This window comes from Salmo salar, chromosome 20 (assembly GCF_965601325.2).
Source record: "Salmo salar chromosome 20, fSalSal1, whole genome shotgun sequence".
NCBI classification, from domain to species: domain Eukaryota; kingdom Metazoa; phylum Chordata; class Actinopteri; order Salmoniformes; family Salmonidae; genus Salmo; species Salmo salar.
Window position 1 is genome coordinate 6374556 of NC_138310.1, and position 24548 is coordinate 6399103.

At 41.3% G+C, this 24548-nt stretch overlaps 1 protein-coding gene across 5 annotated transcripts in view; it reads left to right on the forward strand.

Moving 5' to 3' along the window:
- Positions 1–24548, forward strand: part of LOC106580184 (semaphorin-6A) — a 102169-nt gene that overhangs the window by 71975 nt on the left and 5646 nt on the right. For 3 of the 5 annotated variants that reach the window (XM_014160957.3, XM_014160956.3, XM_014160958.3), the window contains 7 exons: positions 961–1134; positions 2014–2154; positions 2316–2393; positions 4265–4323; positions 6484–6504; positions 6676–6738; positions 8725–8880. In XM_014160957.3, coding sequence (XP_014016432.1) covers positions 961–1134; positions 2014–2154; positions 2316–2393; positions 4265–4323; positions 6484–6504; positions 6676–6738; positions 8725–8880 — 692 coding nt within the window. The remainder of the gene's footprint in view (positions 1–960; positions 1135–2013; positions 2155–2315; positions 2394–4264; positions 4324–6483; positions 6505–6675; positions 6739–8724; positions 8881–24548) is intronic. The other 2 variants (XM_014160960.3, XM_014160962.3) reach the window with 2 other exon arrangements.

The following is a 24548-nucleotide window of genomic DNA, read 5'->3' on the forward strand; positions in this document are numbered from 1 at the left end:
ATCTTTATATAAATGCATCGTAGTAACATTTGTGATTTAAATGGCAGGGCACATAGCAAAGTGTTATGTTACATGCAATGTCAGCAGTTAAAAGCATTATACAAGTCTAAAGCAGTCACTTTTATGAGGGCATATGGTGGAGAGGCGGTTTAAGTATCTATGTCACAGCCTCTGTGTGTAGTATGACTCTGATACAGGAAGTCAACTGAAAACTGACTCTGTAATAGGACTTTCTCATCTATTCCCCAAAGGGACATCTCTGAATTCAAGCTTTTGTTACAAATTGGAGTGGACTATCAAATCCTATCCAACTATGAAAACCTATTCCGTTCCCCGATGTACAGTATGTTCCAGCACCTGGCCAGTCACAATCTGTAGATTGTCCCTCTTAAGATTTCCCATTATGGGACAAAATCATGGGCATAGTTCTTGAGGTTGGGGTTATTCTCAATAGGACATAACCATATAATACTTGCTTTTATTGTTTATGGTACAAAACCATGGGCATAGTGAACACAGACATTCAATGTCATTTCAAACCAAGCAGTCTGAGTGGGAGAAAAGGCCTCTTCTCATTAATTTGATTGTGATGTGCGCATTTACTCCGGTAATGTAAAATCATCTTGTGCTCTCATTCCAGCGTTCAGGCATTGCACATGTTTTATATCTTGTGACCCTGTGTAAAGAAGAGATGTCTTTAAACAGCCAGATGGAGAGGATGTGGGGTCCTTAAATTACTGCATAATGTCTTTAATCATTTCCATCTCACTGAATGAATAGCTATGAAAATGTATTTGCATATGGATCTGCAAATTATACATCCTTATGATAACACTAGGGGCTCCATGGTCTAAATGTAATTGGATATTCTTCTAAATAACACTCAGTGGAGTTCAGGCCCAAAAATTAAATCAGGAAATCCATAAATGTGTTATTCCCGGTATTTCATATCCCTTCCAGATACCGGCTCACCCGGATCTCCGTGGACAACGCTGCGGGACCCTATCGGAATCACACCGTCGTTTTCCTGGGCTCGGAGAAGGGGATCATTCTGAAATTCCTGGCCAAGATGAACAGCGGTTTGCTGAATGACAGTCTCTTTCTGGAGGAGCTCAACGTGTATAACCCGGAGAAGTGTGTATTCCATTAGCCAGCCATGCTACCTAAACCAGCAGCACTACCCCAGCCCACCAGATGGCTACTCTATCATTTAAAGCGTTTCATCAGGTTGCACTGCACTGACCACAGCTCTTAAATTAAAGAGCCGGCCCTGGAGCTTCAGTAACGGGGGCTCTGACCGCAAAGCTTTACTCTTACAAATGCAGGATGATTAAAGAAAACAGAGAGGGACTGCGTTAGTCTTTAAAGCCAGACTGAGATCTCTCCTTAATACATTATGAAGGGGCTTTTGGAATATTTGGAATGGAAGTAAATGAGGGAAAAATCTGCCTGGGACCTTGCCAATGCAAATATTTACATGACAGGCCTGATGATGGGGTAGAGTCAGTGTGTGGGGATGAGAGGCAGGGCTTTTAAGGTGACGGGCGTTTGTTATCCAACATCGTAGCGTCACGTGACATGGGTGGGTGTGGAAAAAAGTAAGAGCCCCCTCTTTCCCTCTCCCCCCTGTCCTCGTAGCATAGGCAGAGCAGTCTCTGGCCCGCAACCATCTGGCCCGAGTGGATAGCTCAAGTGACTTGCTGGGTTGGATCAGGATCTGGGTTTGCCCACCGCGCACTATATAGTGTAGATGGACTATAAGCTCTAATTGAGGGCTCTAATGCAGGGCTGGAGGTAAATCCCTCCTCTGGGGTAGATGGATGCTCTGCACAGGGGGATTAGCGTGGGGCTCTCTTATACCCCGCAGACAAAGACACTTGGGTGGGGCTTTGAGCTCCTATCAACAAAGACTGGAGCTGTTTTAAATGCGCTCTTAGTGTTGACAACTCATGCCATCCATCTGTCTGTCTGTCTCGCTCTCTGCCTTGTCGCTAACTCTAACTCCCCATCCAGGTGCAGCATCGATGGTGTGGACGACAAACGTATCGTCAGCATGCAGATCGACAACCAGGGCCACTCTCTGTTTGTGGCCTTCACCTCCTGTGTGGTCAAGGTGCCTCTCTCTCGCTGTGAGAGGCATGGCAAATGCAAGAAGTATGTTTAGAAATAAAACCCTGAATCCATCCATTCTCTTAGATTCAGGACTTTTGTAATGCATTTGTAATGTCATAACTAATCAGTCTTCAGGAAAGTAAAAGAAAGGCTAATAAACGCTGTGATGAGAGCTGTGTGTGACTGTGGTGTGTTTCCTCCAGATCATGTATTGCCTCCAGGGATCCCTACTGCGGCTGGGTGTCCGAAGGAGCATGCAGACAGGTGGTGCTCGACCCAAAGTGCGTTCCTGCTCATTCCACTATCATACTATCAATTTCATGTACAGTAGTCATAATACAATCTGTGCCATATGATGACTGGTGACCTCAATGACTTCACTCTATCTATACAGTTGCAGTTTCTATGATTAGTCACATTTTTGTGGTGCTCTATATTTTCTTCTAGCTGAAATGGTCATTGGAAAGGCTGATGGAAGGAAAGGGATATTTGCTCTGGCGCTGAGGCTGGGACTGGGACTGGGTCATCGGTTTGCGAGGAGGGGGTTGATGGTCACCATAATTTGTAGCTATATTTATGACACAGAACTAGATGCATTTTGAACAAACAGCATATGAGGTTTCTGTGGGTGGAAACCAATTTTACAGATGAAGTCATAATAAAGGAACAGCTTTTGATGTTAAATGAATTTAATCCCAGCCAAATGATTGGTCTCGCATGCTACATTACGATATCCTATTATTATTTCTAAAGCCTGGGCCTCTCGACTGTTCTGATTGAGTTTCCACTTTGGAAATTGAGTAGACAGAGGCATTAGGAGGTTAGATGACCTCACTTTTTACTGTACAATATTTCTAAGTGAGTGAGTGGGGATTCGAGAGCTATTATCTGTTGGTTTTGTGGCAAGCTATTGATAGCATTTGGACGGACACGTCCCAGTGTTTAACAAAAGGCCTTAATACGAACAGGCCCTGGAGAGACTAGGTTTCTCTCTCTCTCCCCCCTTTCGCTCTCTCTCCCCTCTCACTCTCCCCTCTCTCTTACCCCCCGCTCACGCTTTCTCTCTCTCTTTCCCCCTCTCTCTCGCTTTCTCTCTCTCTCTTTCCCCCTCTCTCTCTCTCTCTCTCTCTCTCTCTCTCTCTCTCTCTCTCTCTTTCTCTCTCTCTCTCTCTCAATTCAATTAAATTCAATTTGCTTTATTGGCATGATGTAACAATGTACATATTGCCAAAGCTTATTTTGGATATTTACAATATATCTCTCTCTCTCACTCTCTCTTTCTCCCTCTCCACATCCATCTGGACTTGGGGGATGATTTGCCAGCTCTTTCATGTCAAGATGCCTCTTTTAATGTCTGAAAACAGATTGGTCCCTCGTCACCTGCATATTCCCCCTGAACAGCTTGCATATGATGTGGTTCTGCTGTTGACTACTCCTCCCCATGCTAACACCTGTACTATAGTATAATAACAGGTTCCCACTTGCACCTCCCTCTTGCGTATTCCCCGAGAAAGCTAATGCTAGATACATCGAGATCAGATTAAAAACTATGCAGCATGTGTGTGGAAAGGTTTTATGGTTTTGTTCATGCAACTGTGCGTCTGGTTTGTAACTAAATGTCTATGATAGGCAAATCAGATTAGGAGATACCAAGAGATGGATTTTGTTGTGCATTTCTTCTTTCTGCATTTCAGACCAAATTATTTGATTTAAGATCCTTCTTCTGGTTTGAAGCCTTGTAGACTGGCCTGTGTAGAGCATGATCCACGTTCTGATTGTGAGCAGTGATTTACGGAGTGTGGGCTGTCATCCGTGACTGTAATCTCTCTGACAGTTGGCCACTCTGTTTCACTGCATGGTTGGTGGTCCTTCAGGAGAGTCGGGTCTGAGCTGAGTATGGCTGGGAGAAAATGGCCTCTCTTTCACTAGAGCTGCCGCTGCCCTAGTGTCCACCTTCCTTTCTCCTCATTGGCCTGGCCCCTGGTCCCGATGTGTGTGATTAGATGATTGGACCGTAGATCTATATCGATAGTGATGGTAGACAGTCGGGTTGTCCTCCTGGCTGATTGTGCCTGTGCTTATCCTGTGTGAGTCCAGATCTGTCCAGGCCTGTGCTCAGTATTTCACCATGATGTCTCTGTTAATTATGCAGATCGGCCTTCGAGCAGGACGTGGAGCATGGCAACACAGATGGACTGGGAGACTGCCAAAGTAAGCAGGCCTCTTCCCTCTGTTGATCTGGGCTCAATGTGCCTCTGTCCTACAGGATAGGGACGGGTCTTTCACCCCACCACAAACAGCAGAAAATACACACATCACACACACACACACACACACACACACACACACACACACACACACACACACACACACACACACACACACACACACACACACACACACACACACACACACACACACAGCCCCATGCCTAGTTTAATAAAGGTTAAATAAAATAAAATTACATCACTAAAGAGGCCTATACAACAACTGTTTGTATAGACTAGAGTAGAGCACATACAGTGAGGGGAAAAAAGTATTTGATCCCCTGCTGATTTTGTACGTTTGCCCACTGACAAACAAATGATCAGTCTATAATTTGAATGGTAGGTTTATTTGAACAGTGAGAGACAGAATAACAACAAAAAAGTCCAGAAAAACACATGTCAAAAATGTTATAAAATGATTTGCATTTTAATGAGGGAAATAAGTATTTGACCCCTCTGCAAAACATGACTTAGTACTTGGTGGCAAAACCCTTGTTGGCAATCACAGAGGTCAGACGTTTCTTGTAGTTGGCCACCAGGTTTGCACACATCTCAGGAGGGATTTTGTCCCACTACTCTTTGCAGATCTTCTCCAAGTAATTGAGGCTGACGTTTGGCAACTCGAAACTTCAGCTCCCTCCACAGATTTTCTATGGGATTAAGGTCTGGAGACTGGCTAGGCCACTCCAGGACCTTAATGTGCTTCTTCTTGAGCCACTCCTTTGTTGCCTTGGCCGTGTGTTTTGGGTCATTGTCATGCTGGAATACCCATCCACGACCCATTTTCAATGCCCTGGCTGAGGGAAGGAGGTTCTCACCCAAGATTTGACGGTACATGGCCCCATCCATCGTCCCTTTGATGCGGTGAAGTTGTCCTGTCCTCTTAGCAGAAAAACACCCCCAAAGCATAATGTTTCCACCTCCATGTTTGACGGTGGGGATGGTGTTCTTGGGTGGGGATGGCATTCCTCCTCCTCCAAACACGGCGAGTTGAGTTGATGCCAAAGAGCTCCATTTTGGTCTCATCTGACCAGAACACTTTCACCCAGTTGTCCTCTGAATCATTCAGATGTTCATTGGCAAACTTCAGACAGGCATGTATATGTGCTTTCTTTAGCAGGGGGACCTTGCGGGCGCCGCAGGATTTCAGTCCTTCACGGCGTAGTGTGTTACCAATTGTTTTCTTGGTGACTATGGTCCCAGCTGCCTTGAGATCATTGACAAGATCCTCCCGTGTAGTTCTGGGCTGATTCCTCACCATTCTCATGATCATTGCAACTCCACGAGGTGAGATCTTGCATGGAGCCCCAGGCCGAAGGAGATTGACAGTTCTTTTGTGTTTCTTCCATTTGCGAATAATCGCACTAACTGTTGTCACCTTCTCACCAAGCTGCTTGGCGATGGTCTTGTAGCCCATTTCAGCCTTGTGTAGGTCTACAATCTTGTCCCTGACATCCTTGGAGAGCTCTTTGGTCTTGGCCATGGTGGAGAGTTTGGAAACTGATTGATTGATTGCTTCTGTGGACAGGTGTCTTTTATACAGGTAACAAGCTGAGATTAGGAGGACTCCCTTTAATAGTGTGCTCCTAATCTCAGCTCGTTACCTGTATAAAAGACACCTGGGAGCCAGAAATCTTTCTGATTGAGAGGGGGTCAAATGCTTATTTCCCTCATTAAAATGAAACATCTATTTATAACATTTTTGACATGCGTTTTTCTGGATTGTTTTGTTGTTATTCTGTCTCTCATTGTTCAAATAAACCTACCATTAAAATTATAGACTGATCATTTCTTTGTCAGTGGGCAAACGTACAAAATCAGCAGGGGATCAAATACTTTTTTCCCTCACTGTAGCTCTGTGTTAGTTTCTGGTTAATACCAATTAATTAGAAGAAAACAATAAAACGAACACTTCACAATCCTTTAACCAGAGAAGCACTATAGATCACAATAGATAAGAATTCCTATTTTCAGTTACGTTCTTCAATTACTTTAAAGAGATGAATGAAAAGCTATTGAATGATCATGCCAATGTATCATTCATCTTGCAGCTTTAGCTTTTGCTCTTTGAAAACATTAACACATCTTTCCTTTGACTTTTTAGATACGTTTGTGGCCCTCAACGGTAAGTAACCACACTAAATTAACAAGATGATACCTACCCTCAACCTTATTTATTTTCAGCTCTTTACTTCTAGCAATTCTTTGCTCTCACCGAAATGAAACCCTGCCCACTATTTCACAGGAGACTAAATGAATTGAGCTTTAATTTAATTCATTTCTTTTCTTTCTGTAGATGTTCTGTCCAGTCCTCAAGGTCATGAAAGGGCTCGCCAGGGTCATGAAAGGGCTCGCCATGGTCATTTTCCTTTTGTTTTCCCCCAGTCTGTTTTAACGTGTAGTACTGTAGCTTCTAGCGCCCTCCCTAAATCCACTCCCTAGTGTTCAGAGTCCAGACCTTCTCTCCCCTCCACCCTCCTCCTGCCCTGGCCTGCTCTGCTGTGAAAGATCCCTAGACTGCAATGCAATAGTATTGATTTGTCCTGACCTTTTATTCCCTAATTGGATGGATCTTGTTGTTAATAGAAAAGGCCTCTGAGGTTCACTGTGGTTGACTGTGTTTATGCTTGATTCTTGGTGCTGGTTGATTGAAACCATTTACCCCCCAGGCTTATGAAGAAAAATTATAAACAGTCTTGGTTAGCCTGCAGTGATGTCACAGTCTTCCATTGCACCTCACACATCACACTTGAGCTGTTCAAGATTCACACTCCCATAAGGAATGACAAGAATAGCAATTTTTTTGAAGTCATTCCAGAAATACCCCCCACACTCCTTCTTTTCTACCCCCTGTATTTCTCCCCCATTTCCCCCATTTCTTCCTGTCAGATTTCGGGTCAAATACAAAGCGTTTGCTATTTCAATGCAGCTCAACAGTAGTGTGTTTATTCTCCCCAAGGTCTGACTGTGTTTTTGAGGCAGTCAAACCCAGGCATTTCAGGTTCCGACGCAGACTGTTGATATAATATTTAAATGCAACTGCAAATGCCCCCCCAGACAAGCCACTGCCTCTAATTAATTTATAAAAAAGGTATCTGCACAAGTCGGCAGTTTCGGATTTTCTTTTCCAAGGAGCTGATCCTCCGACTCCGTATGTGTGTCATCTGCCTGAATTGCACTTCCCCTGGCCGTGGAAAATGAATTATAAAATAGTCCTGTCACGCTAATCTCTCAGCCCACGGTGCATTGTTAAATAAATCATTTTAATTATTGCCACGCGGAGACTGCGGGGCTGTTGTGCATGGAAGACCAACAGCAACAATCCCGGCCCACTACCACCACTCCCCCTCCCCCACCAGCCTCTCTATCCACAACCACCACTCATGAGAAAGCGTGTTAAAATGGTTTACTGTGAGCTGGCCTGATTAACATACGAGCTGTTGATTACAGTATGGTCGCTCACCGCCTGGGAGTAGCCTCAAATTATTGCTCTAAACAGGAGAGACGTGGGGATGGTAATGTGATAATGTGATTTATATGGTTTTATTGTCAGAGGAGCTACCAAAGTATACAGACTGGAACTTAAGGCGGAGGTAGAACGATATTGATATAACATAGAAAAATAACGGAGTATGGTAGGGTCTAATTTTAGTCCTGTTTTAACTGTGGCCAGCGATAGGCCAGAAGTGCATGGTGTCATTAAGGAGTGTAATCAGAAGGGTAATTTAGGTTAGAGGACATTAATATCTTACCCCTCATGATTAATTTGGTCTTGAAGTTGGGCTTTTTCAAAACGCTCTACTAAATATAGCTGATAGATTGACATTGAAACGTAACGGGTAGAGGAGAGCCTGGGACGTGAAGAGAAGGGAGGATTGTTAGGGAGGGATAGGGCTTTTTCTTGCTCTTCATATCAAAGGTATGCTTCCCTGAGGAGATTGTGTGAGAGGCGGTTCAGTTCTTGCCAGCAGCAGCGTGACATGTGAGTGAGGAAAGGAAAGGTTCTCCTCTCCTCAGAGACTCTCTATCGCTCCCTTCCTGCAAGGTCACAGCTCCCTAGAGATACAGGGTCCAGCAATCAGTTGTCCAGGGTCGCCTCACTAGGCAGGCAGGCACACTGTCTTGTAGCTTCTCACAGCCCATCTGCTCCTCGTGTGTGTGTGTGTGTGTGTGTGTGTGTGTGTGTGTGTGTGTGTGTGTGTGTGTGTGTGTGTGTGTGTGTGTGTGTGTGTGTGTGTGTGTGTGTGTGTGTGTGTGTGTGTGTGTGTGTGTGTGTGTGTGTGTGTGTGTGTACATCTGTGTGAGAGAGAGTGTGAGGAGAGTTAACATGTGTTGTGTCCGGCAGGCCATCCCACCCTCCCATTCCCCACTACGGCCCATCCTCCTGCAGGAGGACCACTGGGTCGGGGCGGCATGGTGGAGCAGGCGGACACCCCCATGCCCTCAGATAACAGGGACCCCTATATGGCAGTGCCCTCTCAGACCCAGCAGGATGCCAATGGTAAGCCTTGGAATAGAAAAGTCAATTTCTCCTGTGGCAGGGATGAGATTTACTGTGTCTGCTTCCAGCTGACTAGCCCGGAACTGAAACAGTGTCAGGAGAGAACAAATTGCCACGCCCCGGAGAGAGAGATTTATTCAACAAAGACTCTAATGTCCCTGAGGAGATGTAATATACAGACCATTACGCTTGAGGAAAAAAGGGAAGATTTTCACTGTATTTATTTCCACAAGAAGATGGCCCCAGTTTTATCTTGTCCAGGGACATGACATTGAATGCCCTTTTTTGCTGTCTTAACATCCCAGCTGGCTCAAGGTCACTTTAAACCCAGACACATAAAGATGCCGGGAGAAAACACAGACATGATTACACTGGCATGATCAATGCCATGTACCGTAATAGAGCGGGAAAACCATTACAAGTCCCATTACACCAAATGTAGTGTCTCGTTGGTACATTACCTGAGTCATCTTCTTAGATAAGTGGTTGCCATGAGTAGATATTGATAATCAATAAGGATGATTAGAGGTGACCGGTGGCCTCATAGATATCCACAAAACACACACACACACCAATGAGGAGTACAGCTAGAGGAAGGTGTGTGTTAGGGTGAGGTCATCAGGGAGGAGGAGTCTATCTCTCTCTCTGGTACGTGGCAGTGTGTGAGGTCTCTGGGGTTGTACTGTAGGGATGGGTCACAATTCTCCACCCTTCTCCTGAAGTGAGCACTTCCCATTACAGATTTGAAAGCATTGGTGAAAATATTGACTAGAGGGAGTTTCCTCCATTGTCATTGTCACCATCCATGATGGAAATTGTGAGAAAAGACTGGAAGGGTGGAGAATGGTGATGCAGTCTAGGTGAAGCTCAGTGAGCTAGCTGTCTCTCTCCTGTCGCTCTCCTCTCTGGAAGCTGGAAGCAGACACCTGTAGGCAGACCAGACAGACACAATGGTGGCAGAGAATACAGCATGCTTAAACAGCATCACCGTGGTGTTGCTACCCTCGTTGCTGTTACCTGGGTCCTGGCTGGCCCCGTCCATCATGGCAACCGAGTTAACAGCAACAAGGGCTCACATTCAAACTCAAGCTTCTCACAGTATTTTTTTCTATTTTCTTTTCAACGTCACTTTTGCAGCTTGTCTCTGTATTATCAGTTCAGTTTCATCTGTAGCTGCTTTTCTTATATGAAAGTGAGCTCTGATGATATTGTCTGTTTTGGTTCTGTGACTGTTTGCATGGCTTGGTTTTTAAACTCTGGTTTGACTATTTATGTTCTTGCTTGGATTACTTTGATGTATTAAGCTCCGTTTTGCCTTCATGCAGCTTAAACCATCGCTGCATGGCAATTGAGCACCACTTTCAACAGTACTCATCTCCTTATGTCCTTATCCCTCTCCCATGTGCAGGTGCATTTCTCTTCTCATTCCTAGCTCCAGGTGCCAAATGTACTGTGAAAACATAGTGCTGAGTGCCAATCTAACACATTAAGGTTATAGGGTATGACATCCACTGTCTCAAAGCATAACCTCCATCTTAGCCTCCATCTTAGCCAAATGAACATGAATACTGAACATACAGTACAGGGAAATCTGAATTCTTCATCACCAGATGTTTTGGAACTAAATGTGGTTGCATTGACATTCATTAAAAAAATTAAACAATAAATATTGCAGATGTATAACTCCCCAAATTCTGAGCCCCCAGATTCATCCTTGCTTGCAATTAAAATGATATAAAAGTCCAACTTTCTATTTTGAAGCTCACTCATTTGTGGGATCTGTTAATGAATATTACAGTACCAATATGTATTAGGGCAACACATTGGAATGATTAGAATGGTAAAATAATGAGTATCCGCACTGTGGATATTTAATAGTTCACCCTCTGCCAGAAAAGAGCACCAATGTTGCTTGGTGGCCATTGCTGTCCCAGTACATTTGAGCACCGTTGTGTCTGGGCTCATCTATCCGTGTGATATCCCACCTCTCCCTCCCGCGACCCTCCCTCCCCCTCTACCTCCCCCCGCACCACCATCTGCTACCATTGTGAACAGTCTCCCTTCCACAGGACCTTTCATCTGTCGAGATGGAATGTTCCAAGGCTGTACCTTATGTAGTGCAAATTTATTACTAACCATATTTATAGAGCATCCTACCCTCTACCAACTGAAGTCATATCTATCTATCTATCTATCTATCTATCTATCTATCTATCTATCTATCTATCTATCTATCTATCTATCTATCTATCTATCTATCTATCTATCTATCTATCTATCTATCTATCTATCTATCTATCTATCTATCTATCTATCTATCTATCTATCTATCTATCTATCTATCTATCTATCTATCTATCTATCTATCTATCTATCTATCTATCTATCTATCTATCTATCCCCTGTCTGAGGCAATGAGTCCCGTCCTCCCCCTCTCTCCCTCTGCCCCGTCGACCTGTGGCCATCTCTGTGTGTCTCTCCAATTTATGGGTTCATTACCAAAGCTATCCAGACCGGGCGAGGGGGAAGGTGGGAAGGGGAGGGAGGGAGGGAGGGAGGAGGAATTCTCTCCCGTCGCTCTGTGGCCTTGGTCGTCTGTTGCACAGTCACTGTTCTAATCCCTCCATGGATACATATTTTGTGTTGTATTGTTTAACCTCATGAAGTTACACAGGAGCATCATTGGATATGTTTAGACAGGCAGCCCAATTCTGATGTTTTTTCACTACCTTCAGTGTTGGTATTTTACACCTGGAATAGACAGACAGTTAGCCAGTTGCATCTTGATCGGTTATTTTCAGCTTCAGTTGACTGGCACCTGTGTACCAAGGAGAGTGGCATGATAGAGGCACAACCTTGGAGTGGTGCCAATTACTGTGCCAAGATGTCATTTCAGTTTGAACACTCACCATTATCAGGCTGGAAAGTCTACTAGGAAACTCTGAATAAAGGGAATAATATAAATTAGGTCCTCACTGCTCAGCGATCTAATTTCCTGTATTGTAATGTCTAAATAACAAAATTACTCAGGAAGCCTCCGATTGTATATACTGTAATGTAATATTTAGGTGAACTGGGATGATATGCCATCTCCTATTGAGTCTATATACAGTACGAGTCAAAGTTTGGACACACCTACTTATTCAAAAGTTTTTCTATATTTTACTATTTTCTACATGTTAGAATAATAGTGAAGATATCAAAACTATGAAATAACACATATTGAATCATGTAGTAACCAAAAAAGTGTTAAATAAATCAAAATATATTTTATATTTGAGATTTTTCAAAGTAGCCACCCTTTGCGTTGATGACAGCTTTGCAAATTCTTGGCACTCTCTCAACCAGCTTCATGACTAGAGGGAGTCACCTAGAATGCATTTCAATTAGCAGGTGTGCCCTGTTAAAAGTTAATTTGTGGAATTTCTTTCCTTCTTAATATGTTTCAGCAAATCAGTTGTGTTGTGACAAAGTAGGGGTGGTATATAGAAGATAGCCTTATTTGGTAAAAGACCAAGTCCATATTATGGCAAGAACAGCTCAAATAAGCAAAGAGAAATGACAGTCCATCATTACTGTAAGACATTTCTTCAAGTGCAGTTGCAAAAACCATCTAGCACTATGATGAAACTGGCTCCCATGAGGACCGCCACAGGAAAGAAAGACCCAGAGTTATAAGTTCATTAGAGTTACCAGCCTCAGAAATTGCAGCCCAAATAAATGCTTCAAGTAACAAACACATCTCAACATCAACTGTTCAGAGGAGACTGCGTGAATCAGGCCTTCATGGTCGAATTTCTGAAAAGAAACCACTGCTGAAGGACACCAATAATAAAAAGAGACTTGCTTGGACCAAGAAACACGAGCAATGGACATTAGACCGGTGGAAATCTATCCTTTGGTCTGATGAGTCCACATTTTAGATTTTTGGTTCCAACCGCCGTGTCTTTGTGAGGCGCACAGTAGGTGAACGGATGATCTCCACAGGTGTAGTTCCCACCGTGAAGCATGGAGGAGGAGGTGTGATGGTGTGGGGGTGCTTTTCTGGTGATGCAGTCTGTGATTTATTTTGAGTTCAAGGCACACTTAACCAGCATGGCTACCACAGCATTCTGCAGTGATACACCATCCCATCTGGTTTGCGCTTAGTGGGACTATCATTTGTTTTTCAACAGGACAATGACCCAACACACCTCCAGGCTGTGTAAAGGCTATTTAATCAATAGGGCGAGTGATGGAGTGCTGCATCAGATGACCTGGCCTCCACAATCACCTGACAACCCAATTGAGATGGTTTGGGATGAGTTGGACTGCAGAGTGAAGGAAAGCAGTCAACAAGTGCTCAGCATATGTGGGAACTCCTTCATTACTGTTGGAAATGCATTCCAGGTGAAGCTGTTTGAGAGAAGAGTGTGCAAAGATGTCATCAAGGCAAAGGGTGTCTACTTTGAAGAATCTAAAATCTAAAATATATTTTGATTTGTTTAACACATTTTTGGTTACTACATGATTCCATATGTGATATTTCATGGTTTTGATGTTTTCACTATTATTCTACAATGTAGAAAATAGTAAAAATCAAGAAAAACCCTTGAATGAGTAGGTGTGTCCAAACTTTTGACTGGTACTATATGTTTCATTTCTTTAGACTTCTCAGAAATATTGGTTGCAGAAGTCTGAAAAAATTATCTGACCTGTTACTTTTACTTTTGAGCCTTTTATGTGAAGCTTCAAGCCACGGGTTTCCTTTCTCCCAATTAGCTTGCATTATGTTGCCCCTCTAGGTTGTCCTTTTCCTTTGCATCAGAGACCACATACAGTACAGTGCCTCTGCATCCTCTTTGTCTTTTTCTAAGGTGGTCTTACATTTAAACCCAAGTCGCTCTCTTTAAATTATTCACCGTAAATTGCACTGCAATTAAATGAATGAATCATTTCCGCAGCATAAGTTTGATCTGAATAGATCATCACATGCTTAGCTTGAGCACAATGTTCTTGATCATAAATCGGTGGTCTTTCAGTTGTAATTCTTTGACAAAATTAGTTGTTATATGTGCATAGGTGCATGTAGCCATGACTCCAAGGCTGATGTGAAAAGATCTGATGTGATTGGTCCAAAGACCAATTAGTGGAAAAAAATATTAAAATTGGGCTGCCTGTGTAAACACAGCCAACAGAGAAGGATATATGCCCAATCAACTAGAGCACATGTGTCAAACTCAAGGCCCATTCAATACGGCCTGCGGAGGGTTAAAAAAATTATAATTGGGACTAAAATCAAATGGAAACTGAAGAAATTTGATTGGACTTACATCTCTTCACTCTGGATAGTCAGGGAGTATCGATTATTTAACATTTTTAATAGATTACTATTTTTTTGACAGCAAAGAAATGTAAAGAATTTTCAGTGGGGCCCTCCGGACCTATGTAAAGACCGAATACTGCTCACGGGCAAAATGAGTTTGACACCCCTGAACTAGAGAGATAGCCTTTCCGAGCCGCCAACTAAAGAGTTTCATATACATATATTGTGTAGCTTAGCAGAGAGAATATGTAAATACAGTCATATTTGACTGTATATAGGTGTACAGTAATTGTGTATGAATTCAGTGAAGTCTCCAATATGCCCATAACAACTCCTATCATGAATCGGTTTATGGTCAAGTGTTTCCTTTTACATTGGCTCTTGGTGGACAAAGCATGTCTTGAGGGTATGCTTGGATGTTGAAAGGATCTGTACATTGGTATCCTCTGCCGAGTACCCAACAACCGGATGTTCCGGTTTTCAGAGGAAAATGGAAAGAGAGCCTGTGGCACGTCTTTCGCATTTGGACGTTAACAAGGTGGCACTCCATCTTAACTCCTCCTCCACATTTACTGGATTGGTTCAACAGTGCAGAAGAGAACCTCCCCCAACAGTTTTTTTTTCTTCTTGTCAAGATCAGTATGTAGGAGATCTAGTTTCAGACGTTTCTTTTTTGCCTGTTACAGTGCTTTCAGAAAGTATTTACATTCTGTGACTTTTTCAAAATGTTGTACAATTCACCTTTCAGGAGGACAACAACCTAAAACACAAGTGAATGTTCCTGAGTGGCCGAGTTACAGTTTTGACTTAAATATATTTGAAAATCGATAGCGAGACCTGAAAATGGTTGTCTAGCAATGATTAACAAACAATTTGACAGAGCTTGAAGAGTTTTGAAAAGAATAATGGGCAAATGTTGCACAATCCAGGTGTGGAAAGCTCTTAGACTTACCCAGAAGTTTAGGCAGCAATGGTAGTGGCAACAAACAGTGACAGACAAAATTGTTCCTTATTTCATAAAATCAGCTAATTAGTGAAGTTCCATTTCCTAATAAACATCCCTGGACAAACACCCCTAATGTATACAATAATCAATCCCTAAAATATACAAGACAATCACAATATGATACACAATAGGCATGAAAAGGCAGCAGACCATAGCATGCTATCCCAGGCATTTTCTTCTCACCCACGTACTGTAGTCTTACGACTCACTTTTGAGACATGCTACTATTTAGCAAATTTTTCAGTGAGAACTTCAAACTGCCTATGGAGGTTATACGTTTCAAATTCTTGGAAGACTACTCCAAAGAATAGTAGCTGAGTACAAAAAGGTTTCTTTCCCCATACCACTAATACATCTAAAAGGAACAACGTCGGTTTCACTCCTTCTAGTGGAATAGTTATGGTTATCCCGGGCCAAGTTAAAGTAGTTACATACAGTGCATTTGGAAAGTATTCAAACCCCTTGACTTTTTCCACATTTTGTTACGTTACAGCCTTATTCTAAAATTGATTAACCTGTTATGGCTTGATCCCGTTAGCGGGATCAATATGACGACAGCCAGTGAAAGTGCAGGGCGGCATATTCAAAACAACAAAAATCTCATAATTAACATTTCTCAAACATACAAGTATTATACACCATTTTAAAGATAAAATTCTCCTTAATCCAACCACAGTGTTTGATTTCAAAAAGGCTTTACGGCGAAAGCATAACATTAGATTATGTTCTTCATCAGATGACACTCCCAGGACTCAATGTTACAAAATACATGTATGTTTTATTCGATAAAGTTCATATTTATATCCATAAACCCCATTTTACATTGGCGCGTGATGTTCAGAAAATGTATTGCCTCCAAAACTGCCAGTGAATGAGCACATCAATTTGCAAAAATACTCATCATAAACGTTGATAAAATTTACAACAGTTATTGAAAGAATTATAGATACACTTCTCCTTAATGCAACCGCTGTGTCAGATTTTAAAATAGCTTTATGGCGAAAGCACATTTTTCAATATTCTGAGTACAGAGCTCAGCCATCAAAACAAGCTATACAGTTACCCGCCAAGTTCTGGAGTCAACTAAACTCAGAATTAGTATTATAAATCTTCACTTACCTTTGATGATCTTCGTCGGAATGCACTCCCAGGACTCCCACAAGAAATGTTATTTTTGTTCGAAAACCTCCATATTTATGTCCAAATACCTCCGTTTTGTTCGCACGTTCAGATCACTAATCCAAAGGCGAGCGTAAAACCAGAGACAAAAAGTCAAATAGTTCCATTACCGTTTGTAGAAACATGTCAACCGATGTTTACAATCAATCCTTAGGGTCTTTTTAACATAAATCTGCGATAATATTCCAACCGGACAATAGCGTATTCATTACAGAGGAAAAAGAAGGAGCGTCATGCCTGCGTGCTTGCGCAGTAAACAACTCGTTGGTCCCAGGCTTGAGACAGCTCTTATTCTCTGCCCAGTAACAGTAGAAGCATAAAACAAGGTTCTAAAGACTGTTGACACCTAGTGGAAGCCTTAGGAAGTGCAAAATGACCCCACAAACATCAGCATTTGTGGGTTCGATTACAGGCTCAAAATGGCCAGAAACAAAGAACTTTCTTCTGAAACTCGTAAGTCTATTCTTGTTCAGAGAAATTAAGGCTATTCCATGCGAGAAATTGCCAAGAAACTGAAGATCTTGTACAACGCTGTGTACAACTCCCTTCACAGAACTGCACGAACTGGCTCTAACCAGAATAGAAAGAGGAGTGGAAGGCCCCGGTGCACAACTGAGCAAGAAGACAAGTACATTAGAGTGTCTAGTTTGAGAAACAGAAGGCCAACATCCTGGAGTCGCCTCTTCACTGTTGATGTTGAGACTGGTGTTTTGCGGGGACTATTTAATGAAGCTGCCAGTTGTGGACTTGTGAGGTGTCTGTTTCTCAAACCAGACACTCTAATGTACTTGTCCTCTTGCTCAGTTGTGCACCAGGGCCTCCCACTCCACTTTCAATTCTGGTTAGAGCCAGTTTGCACTGATCTGTGAAGGGAGTAGTATACAGCGATTTACGAGATCTTCAGTTTCTTGGCAATTTCGCACATGGAATAGCCGTCATTTCTCAGAACAAGAATAGACTTATGAGTTTCAGAAGAAAGTTATTTGTTTCTGGCCATTTTGAGCCTGTAATCGAACCCACAAATACTGATGTTCCAGATACTCAATGAGTCTAAACAAGGCCAGTTTTATTGCTTCTATAATCAGAACAACAGTTTTCAGCTGTGCTAAGATAATTGCAAAAGGTTTTTCTAATGATCAATTAGCCTTTTAAAATGATCAACTTGGATTGGCTAACACAACGTGCCATTGGAACACAGGAGTGATGATTGCTGATAATGAGCCTCTGTACGCCTATGTAGATATTCCATTAAAAATCAGTCGTTTCCAGCTACAATAGTCATTTACAACATTAACAATGACTACACTGTGTTTCTGATCAATTTGATGTTATTTTAATGGACAAAAAATTGGCTTTTCTTTCAAAAACAGCTACATTTCTAAGTGACCCCAAACTTTTGAACTGTAGTGTATCTGCATAGAGGAAAACGTCACATGTACAGGCAGATTTCAGATCATTTACAGTAGAAAGAAAAGTGGACCCAGCACACTCCCATGGGGTACCCCACAGTTCAAGGTTTTGTCCCATCGAACATCCACTATGTATTTTCTTCCTTGGAGATAAGAGCTAACCCATTTTATGGCTGAGTTGTTAAAGCCCATGGCTCTTAGTTTGATTAACCTCTATGGGCTAGGTGGGACGCTAGCGTGCCACCCGTGGTGCACTCCATCAACAGCAGGTGCATTTCAAGAGCGGCAAATTTGAATCCAAATAAATGTCAAAATTCAAATTTTTCAAACATACAACTATTTTACACCCTTTGAAAGATAAACATCTCCTTAATCTAACCACGTTTTACGATTTCAAAAAGGTTTTACGGCGAAAGCATAAATTTAGAGTATGTTAGGACAGTACATTTACAAGAGTTGTGTGTAGTGTTTTGTCAAGTCAAAGACAGGGTCACCAAAACCATAAAACCAGCTAAAATGATGCACTAACCTTTTACAATCTCCATCAGATGACACTCCTAGGACATTATGTTAGACAATGCATGCATTTTTAGTTCTATCAAGTTCATATTTATATCCAAAAACAGCGTTTTACTATGGCATTGATGTTGAGGAAATAGTTTCCCTCCAATAACCGGCAGTCAAGTCAGCGTCACAAATTAAATAATTAAAATTAGAAAACATTGGTAAAATATTATATTGTCATTTAAAGAATTATAGATTTACATCTCTTGAACGCAATCAACTTGCCAGATTTAAAAATAACCTTACTGGGAAATCACACTTTGCAATAATCTGAGCACTGCGCCCAGAAAAATACGCGTTGCGATACAGACTAGACGTCATGTTGGGGAGATCTAAAATCGAAAATACTATGTAAATAATGCATTACCTTTGATTCTCTTCATCAGATGTCACTTCCAGGTATCACAGGTCCATAACGAATGTAGTTTTGTTCAAAAAAGCTCATCATTTATGTCCAAAAATCTCCGTCTTGTTAGCACATGATCTAAGCCAGCCGGACTTCTCGTCATGAACGAGGGGAAAAAATATATTTCCGTTCGTTCAAACATGTCAAACGTTGTATAGCATAAATCATTAGGGCCTTTTTTAACCAGAACATGAATAATATTCAAGGTGGACGAATGCATACTCTTTTATAACGTATTGGAACGAGGGTACCCAACATGAACTCGCGCGCCAGGTGTCTAATGGGACATCATCGTTCCATGGCTCTTGTTCGGTCAGATCTCCCTCCAGAAGACTCAAAACACTTTGTAAAGGCTGGTGACATCTAGTGGAAGCAATAGGAAGTGCCAAAATATTCCTCAGCCCCTGTGTTTTTCAATGGGATAGGTTTAAAGGCAATACAACACATCAGGTATCCACTTCCTGTCAGAAAATGTCTCAGGGTTTTGCCTGCCAAATGAGTTCTGTTATACTCACAGACACCATTCAAACAGTTTTAGAAACTTTAGAGTGTTTTCTATCCATATATAATAAGTACATGCATATTCTAGTTACTGGGTAGGATTAGTAACCAGATTAAATCGGGTACATTTTTTTTATCCAGACGTGCAAATGCTGCCCCCTAGCCCTAACAGGTTAACAGAATCACGTGATCCACTGTATCAAATGCCTTTTAAAGATCTAGCATAACCATACCACAAACTTTCCCTCCATGGAACGTGATTTCTTGAAGCCAGCTTGGAGCTCATATACTGTAGTAGGTTATCTAAGGAACTATTCCTGTCAGTCTGCTTAAACAATCTTTTCCATGACCTTCAATAAAATACACAGGATTGAGACAGGCCGATAGTTTCCATGATCCAGTTTATTCCCTTTTTATATAGAGGAATGACCCTTGCAAGTTTTAGTTGACTGGTTAAAATTCCTAGTTTAAAAGACAGATTTACAATGTGAGTTATGCAGGGGGTGATAATTACCTCAGCATCTCTTAGAAATCTGGCACGAATGTTATCAAGGCCAATTCCATTGGCATGGTCAAGTTTTTTCAGCTTCTGTAGCACAGTTGACTCAGACACTTTTTCGATTAAAACTCGAAACTGCTGGGCTTGACTCTCCCCATCCAGGCTGTATCACATCCTGCCGTGATTGGGAGTCCCATAGGACGGCGCACAATTGGCCCAGCGGCGCCCGGGTTTGGCCGGGGTAGGCCATCATTGTAAATAAGAATTTGTTCTTAACTGACTTGCCTAGTTAAATAAAGGTTGAATATATATATATTTTATATAACAACCTGATTGACAAGGTAACTTGCTAAACAATGTGTTAGCTATAGTTGTGAAGTAGCTTTTCAGACTGTCTGCAACCATGGTCTTGTCTGATGTAACCTTTCCTCCAATGTCCAGGCTAAGATTTCGAGCTTTGTTCTTTAATCTGTTAGTGTAACCTAACAGCTTCAGACACATCAATATTTTACTCGGATTGTTCCTGTTCTCACCTATTTTGTCATTAAAACAATCTTTCTTGGCCTTCTCTATCATCCTGTTAGCCTCATTTCGTAATTTCTTATAGTCTATAAAAACGTAATCTGCCTTGGATTTCCTGAACTCCAGAAAGAGTTCATTTCTTAGCTTAATTGCCTTTAAAATGTTATTGTTTATCCATGGTTCTGTTCTTTGCTTAAAATTCATATTTTTTTTATCTGGAGCCAGCTTGTCAACAGCATCTAAAAACAATTATTTAAAATTGCCCCAGGCATTTCCACCTCATTGCATTTCAATACAGTAGACCAGTCCAATTTGCTCAAACAATTAACAAAAGCATCTGCACTATAGTTCTTCATAGACCACATTTTTATTGAGTTATGACAATTAAAAACTTTTTCTGAACCTTCCTACTACAAAAAATTATGGAATTATCACTGAGCCCATAGTTTACATTACATTTTAGTCATTTAGCAGACGCTCTTATCCAGAGCGACTTACAGTAGTGAATGCATACATTTCATTTTTCTTCTCCGTACTGGTCGCCCATGGGAATTGAACTAACAACCCTGGCGTTGCAAACACCATGCTCTACCAACTGAGCCACACAGGACCACACTGAGCCACACGGGACCATACATCTACACTGTTTGACATCCTTGATCTATCCAACACCAACACAAGGTCAAGGATGGTTTGGGTAGAAGGGCAGACCCTGGTGGGCTCATTAATCAGCTGGTGTAAGGCAAACAGATTAAAACAATTATTAAAAGCTTTAAAAGTAACATTGTCCTTTTTAAGCATGTCTGTATTAAAATCACCAGTAACAATAACCTCTGATTTACCAAAATCTGTACAGTTAGAGCAAGTCACCTCCAACAATTCATAAAACTGGTCTTGTAGTCTGTAACAGGTTCTGACTATAATGGGTTTACATTTTGGTAATAGAATGTCCAGCGACACAGCTTCAGTCTCATCATGGCTTAAAACTAAATCTGTAGTTGAACCCAATATTTGATCTTACATAAGTACAAACTCCCCCGATTTGCGATTGCGGTCTATTCTAATTACTATATAATTTTTATTTTCAATCTCAGCGTTTTTTATCGAACTATCTAGCCATGTTTCAGTAAAGCAAAGCACTCCCACCTTAGAGTTACTGGAGAGTAGGCGAATTTCCTTGATCTTGGGAGGTTAGTACATTGGTAATGCCTGAGTTGGGTGGTGAGATAATAGCATTAACTAGTTTTTGCTGATTCATCCATATAATACAGATGCGGAATAGATCCAAATGGTGTGAACATAGTTAGCTGGATGTGATGGTCTGCCTTTTCCTCCAAGTTGAAAAGACAACCATGACCACAACCGTAATCTTTGAACACAGAAATGAGTTCTCTCCAAGGCATGGTAGATGTACTGTAACCTCAAAGCATTTCCTTTTATCCTCCCTTCGTCAACGGGGTATGTACTGTGTTTTGTGTTTGCACCATTTAGTCTTTCAGCGAGTGGCAGTGACACATCAGTGAACACATTTCAGTGAGATTGAGATTTTATCATTTTCAGACAATGCCTGTGTATGTAGAGGTTACAGCTCTGGACAACCATGCTATGAAGTACAAGTGGCTTTGAAGTCTGCCCAGACAAAGTAGGCAGTATAAGCAACAACAGGGTTCCACTAGCTACACAGATTAAAAGATTGTCTATGAGAATGTTCACACATCTCTGTCACACTAGATGACAATGTTTCTCATTTACAAGGAAGTGCTGGGTTGTTTAGACACGTAGGAATGCGTATTAAATATCTGTGTTAAGGCTTTTGGAGATATGAAATTCAAATTAGATTGTTGGACAGGAAATGTATTCTCCTGGTGGCTATTCACACTGTAATCTGACAATGAGAGTCAAAACTAGATTATATAAGTCACCTTGGATAAGAACACATTTTTAGGCAATGAATAATTAAAATAGCTTTACAGTGCCTTCAGAAAGTATTCACACCCCTTGACTTTTTCCACATTTTGTTGTGTCACAGCCTGAATTTAAAATGTATTAAATTGAGATTTTATGTCACTGGCCTACACACAATACCCCATAATGTCAGTGGAATTATATCTTTTTTTAATTTTTACAAATGAATGAAAACTGAAAAGCTAAATAAGTATTAAACCCCTGTGTTATGGCAAGCCTAAATAAGTTCAGGAGTAAAAATGTCCTTAAGTTACATAATAAGTTACATAATAAATTGCATGGATATAAAGGAAACGGCTCAGGGATTTCACCATGAGGCCAATGGTGACTTTAAAATGGTTACAGAGTTTAATGGCTATGATAGGAGAAAATTGATGATGGATTAACAATGTTGTAGTTACTCCACTTCTAACATAAATGACAGTGTGAAAAGAAGGAAGCCTGTAGAGAATACAAATATTTCAAAACATGCATCCTGTTAGCAAAAAGATACTGAAGTAAAACTGCAACGAATGTGGCAAAGAAATTTACTTTATGTCCTGAATACAAAGTGTTATGTTTGGGGCAAACACAACACATCACCGAGCACCACTCATCATATTTCCAAGCATGGTGATGGCTGCATCATGTTATGGGTATGCTTGTCATCGGCAAGGAGTAGGGAGTTTTTTTAGGATAAAAAGAAACAGAATGGAGCTAAACACAGGCAAAATTCTAGAGGAAACCCTGGTTCACAATGCTTTCCAAAAGACACTGGGAGACAAATTCACTTTTCAGCGGGACAATAACCTAAAACACAAGGCCAAAGGTACACTGGAGTTGTACATTTTAATGTTCCTGAGTGTTACTGAGTGGCCTGGTTAAAGTTTTGTCTTAAATTGGCTTGAAAATCTATGGCTAGACTTGAAAATGACTGTCTAGCAATGATCAACAACCAACTTGACAGAACTTGAAGAGTTTTTAAAACAACAATGTGCAAATAATGTACAATCCAGGTGTGCTGTAATCACTACCAAAGGTGACTCAGGTGTTGTTTTTTTTACAAATGTTGGATTTTTTTCCCCACTTTGACATTAAATGGTATTTTGTGTAGATCGTTGACAAAAAATTACAATTAAATCCATTTGAATCCCACTTTGTAACACACCAAAATGTGGAAAAAGTCAAGGGTTGTAAAGTTACTGTAAATGTCGAGCCTCAACACTGTCCTTGATACTCTGGGGCTCAAGGTCATCCAAGAACATTCTAGTAGTAAAAAGTTGAATGTCAGTTTCCTTGATGAATGAGCCCTTCAAATGAATAAAGCCACCTTGATTTAAAAGACTGCCATCTTCGGATTTGTCTGAGGCCTAGTGTCCTTTATGGTTGCGCCCTCTTTGAAGTTAAGATGAGAAACAATTGACTTCATACATGAAAGATATAAATCTTCAAAGGTCTCGGGAGGCCTTGGGGTTGTTTTTAAATCCCCCCTAGTTGCTCTAGGCAGGGGAGCTATGTTTGATGGAGACCAAGTCACTGCTGGTTGAGAAATGCCTCCTCCTACACTGTGAGAAGACAGACTGCCAGCTCCACAGCACTCCTCTCTCAACAATGGATGCTTAGGTCTGACATTCTCAGCCGTCTGACTGTGTTGTTCTCAAGTCAAATCCAACTCTGTGAACTGCACCATTGTGGACGATTAATATGCTTCAATTCAATGTCACTAAAGTTTTCTAACAAAGTTTTCCATGCCCTTCCAAAAGTAAGCAAGTGAGACAGAGACATACGTATTTATGTTTTAGAAGGATTATAATGGAATAAGCCAGTACTGGCAGAAAACTGCTCATATACGGCACACGCATTTTTTTTTTACAACATATTTTAGAGCTGCTAACCTCAAGTGCTGTTTGGTTGTCTATTCGGCCCTATGTTTATCTGTAAGTCAAACGTTTCAGTCCAACACTTCTCAAATATAACAACATCTCCAGATGTAATTTCAGTCACAAGACATTAACTTAGAGACCACAGGCCTAAATTGGAGTGGAATGATGTTTTTAGAATTTTTTACAAATTAATCAAAAATGAAAAGCTGAAATGTCTTGAGTCAATAAGTATTCAGCCCCTTTATTATGGCAAGCCTAAATAAGTTCAGGAGTAAAAATGTGCTTAATTAACAAGTCTCATAAGTTGCATGGACTCACTCAATGTGCAATAATAGTGTTTGACATGATTTTTGAATGACCATCTCATCTCCATACCCCACACATACAATTAATTATCTGTAAGGTCCCTCAGTTGAGCAGTGAATTTCAAACACAGTTTCAACCACAAAG